At 60.3% G+C, this 1,550-nt stretch overlaps 1 protein-coding gene across 1 annotated transcript in view; it reads right to left on the bottom strand.

Moving 5' to 3' along the window:
• Positions 1–324: 324 nt before the first annotated feature.
• Positions 325–1,550, bottom strand: part of SOWAHD (sosondowah ankyrin repeat domain family member D) — a 5,800-nt gene continuing 4,574 nt past the window's right edge. Inside the window, 1 exon segment of the mRNA XM_011977207.1 lies at positions 325–1,547. Coding sequence (XP_011832597.1) covers positions 914–1,547 — 634 coding nt within the window. The 3' untranslated portion in view covers positions 325–913.

Below are 1,550 nucleotides of genomic sequence, written 5' to 3'. Positions count from 1 at the left end.
ATGTAAATTTGGAAACTTCTGCCTTTTACCCCCTAACCCAAGGCCCCTATAGGACAACTCTTCTAGGATGAGGCTGGTGCCTGAGGCCAGACCATCAAGGAGCTCAGGACAGAGGTGAACTGTGTGTTTCTCCTCAGATCCAAGGGGGAAATAGCTTCTTCCCTGCACAGCTCTGGCCATTTGTTCTGAGAAGGAGGCCCAAAGCCTGCCCTGGAGCACGAGATCATGGCCACGGGTGGGTGACCTCTACCCTGCAAACATATGCAGCTTCTTCCTTTGTGGTTAGTAAGGGAGGTGGGGGAAAACACTGAAAGGACAGCCTTGTCATGTGAAAAGAACACATATTCCACTTTAATATACATAAGAAGTCACCTGTGATACATGAGAAAAAGTACCAGTTAAGGCTTGGTCGTCTCAGGAGGAGGTTGTCAGAGGCTGACTCTACCCGCACCCCAAGACCCCATTAATGGCCGAGCCAGGCCGGCAGAGTGAGGCGTTTTCTCTGCATTGGTGGTATGCAATTTTAACTCATTCTTCTAGAGAATGTTTCCTAATAAACCCTGCGCGTCGGCCTGCCCAGAAATGGCCACTGGAAGCTTAACTTGCCCTCTCCCAAGCAGGACCACGATCCCTTCTCCCAGCTCCTTAGTCGTGTAGCTTTGGAACTCGGAGCCAGGCCAGCTTGGTCCTTCACTCTCTCTTGGTGAGGTGGTGCCCAAGTCCCCAGGTCCTCCAGGCCGGTGGTTACAGGAGACCTGAGACAAGTACCTGAGTTGGACCCCGACATGTTCTGTTCCTTGCAGGCCCAAGCAGCGTCCAAGGCGCCTCTCCTTCGGTGGAACCCGGGACAACCCAGGACCTAGCCATCGCCACAGCGTCGCAGCCCCTCCTAGCTCTCCAGTCTCTGTCCCTGTCAACGGTCCTGGAACGAGGGGAACAGATGGCGGAAAAGGCCATGCATTTGCGCCACCCGGCTGCCCGCGGTGTCCTTCGCCTTGGTCCGCGATGCCGCCGCTCTTCTGCTTGTCTCCACAGCCGTCGCGCCGACTGCGCTCGCGGCCCTCCATGCAGTGGTGCCGCTGCTGTTGTTGTTCAGGTTGGTGCACCCGCTGCCGCTCTCCATCTCCCATTCCTCAGCTCCCGACAGCTCCCGCAACCTCCAAGGCGCGTCGGGCCGCAGGTAGTGGCAGGCCCGGTGGCCGCTGTGGTCGCGGCGCGTAGCGTCGGCACCCAGGGCGCCCACCAGCACCTTGATGACCATGTCGTGGCCCTGAAGGGCCGCCAGGTGGAGGGGCGTGAGGCCGCCGCTGCCTGGGGCGCTCACGTCGAGCCGCAGCCCCCGGCGTAGGGCGAAGTCGTGTACTAGAATGAGCTCCTCGTGGCGCCCGTGCTTGGCCAGCCAGTGCAGAACCGAGTAGCCGGTGATCGGGTCGCCCCGCAGCAGCAGCTCCGGCTCAGCCTCCAGCAGCTCCCGCAGCACCTCATAGCGGCCCTCGGCGGCCGCCAGAATCCACGCGTGCTCCCGCGGTTCCAGGCACAGCCTGCTGCTG

Source organism: Mandrillus leucophaeus, unplaced genomic scaffold (assembly GCF_000951045.1).
Source record: "Mandrillus leucophaeus isolate KB7577 unplaced genomic scaffold, Mleu.le_1.0 Scaffold174, whole genome shotgun sequence".
In the NCBI taxonomy this organism is placed as follows: domain Eukaryota; kingdom Metazoa; phylum Chordata; class Mammalia; order Primates; family Cercopithecidae; genus Mandrillus; species Mandrillus leucophaeus.
Note: the sequence above shows the minus strand (reverse complement) of the source record. Positions and strands in the feature narration are given on the sequence as shown.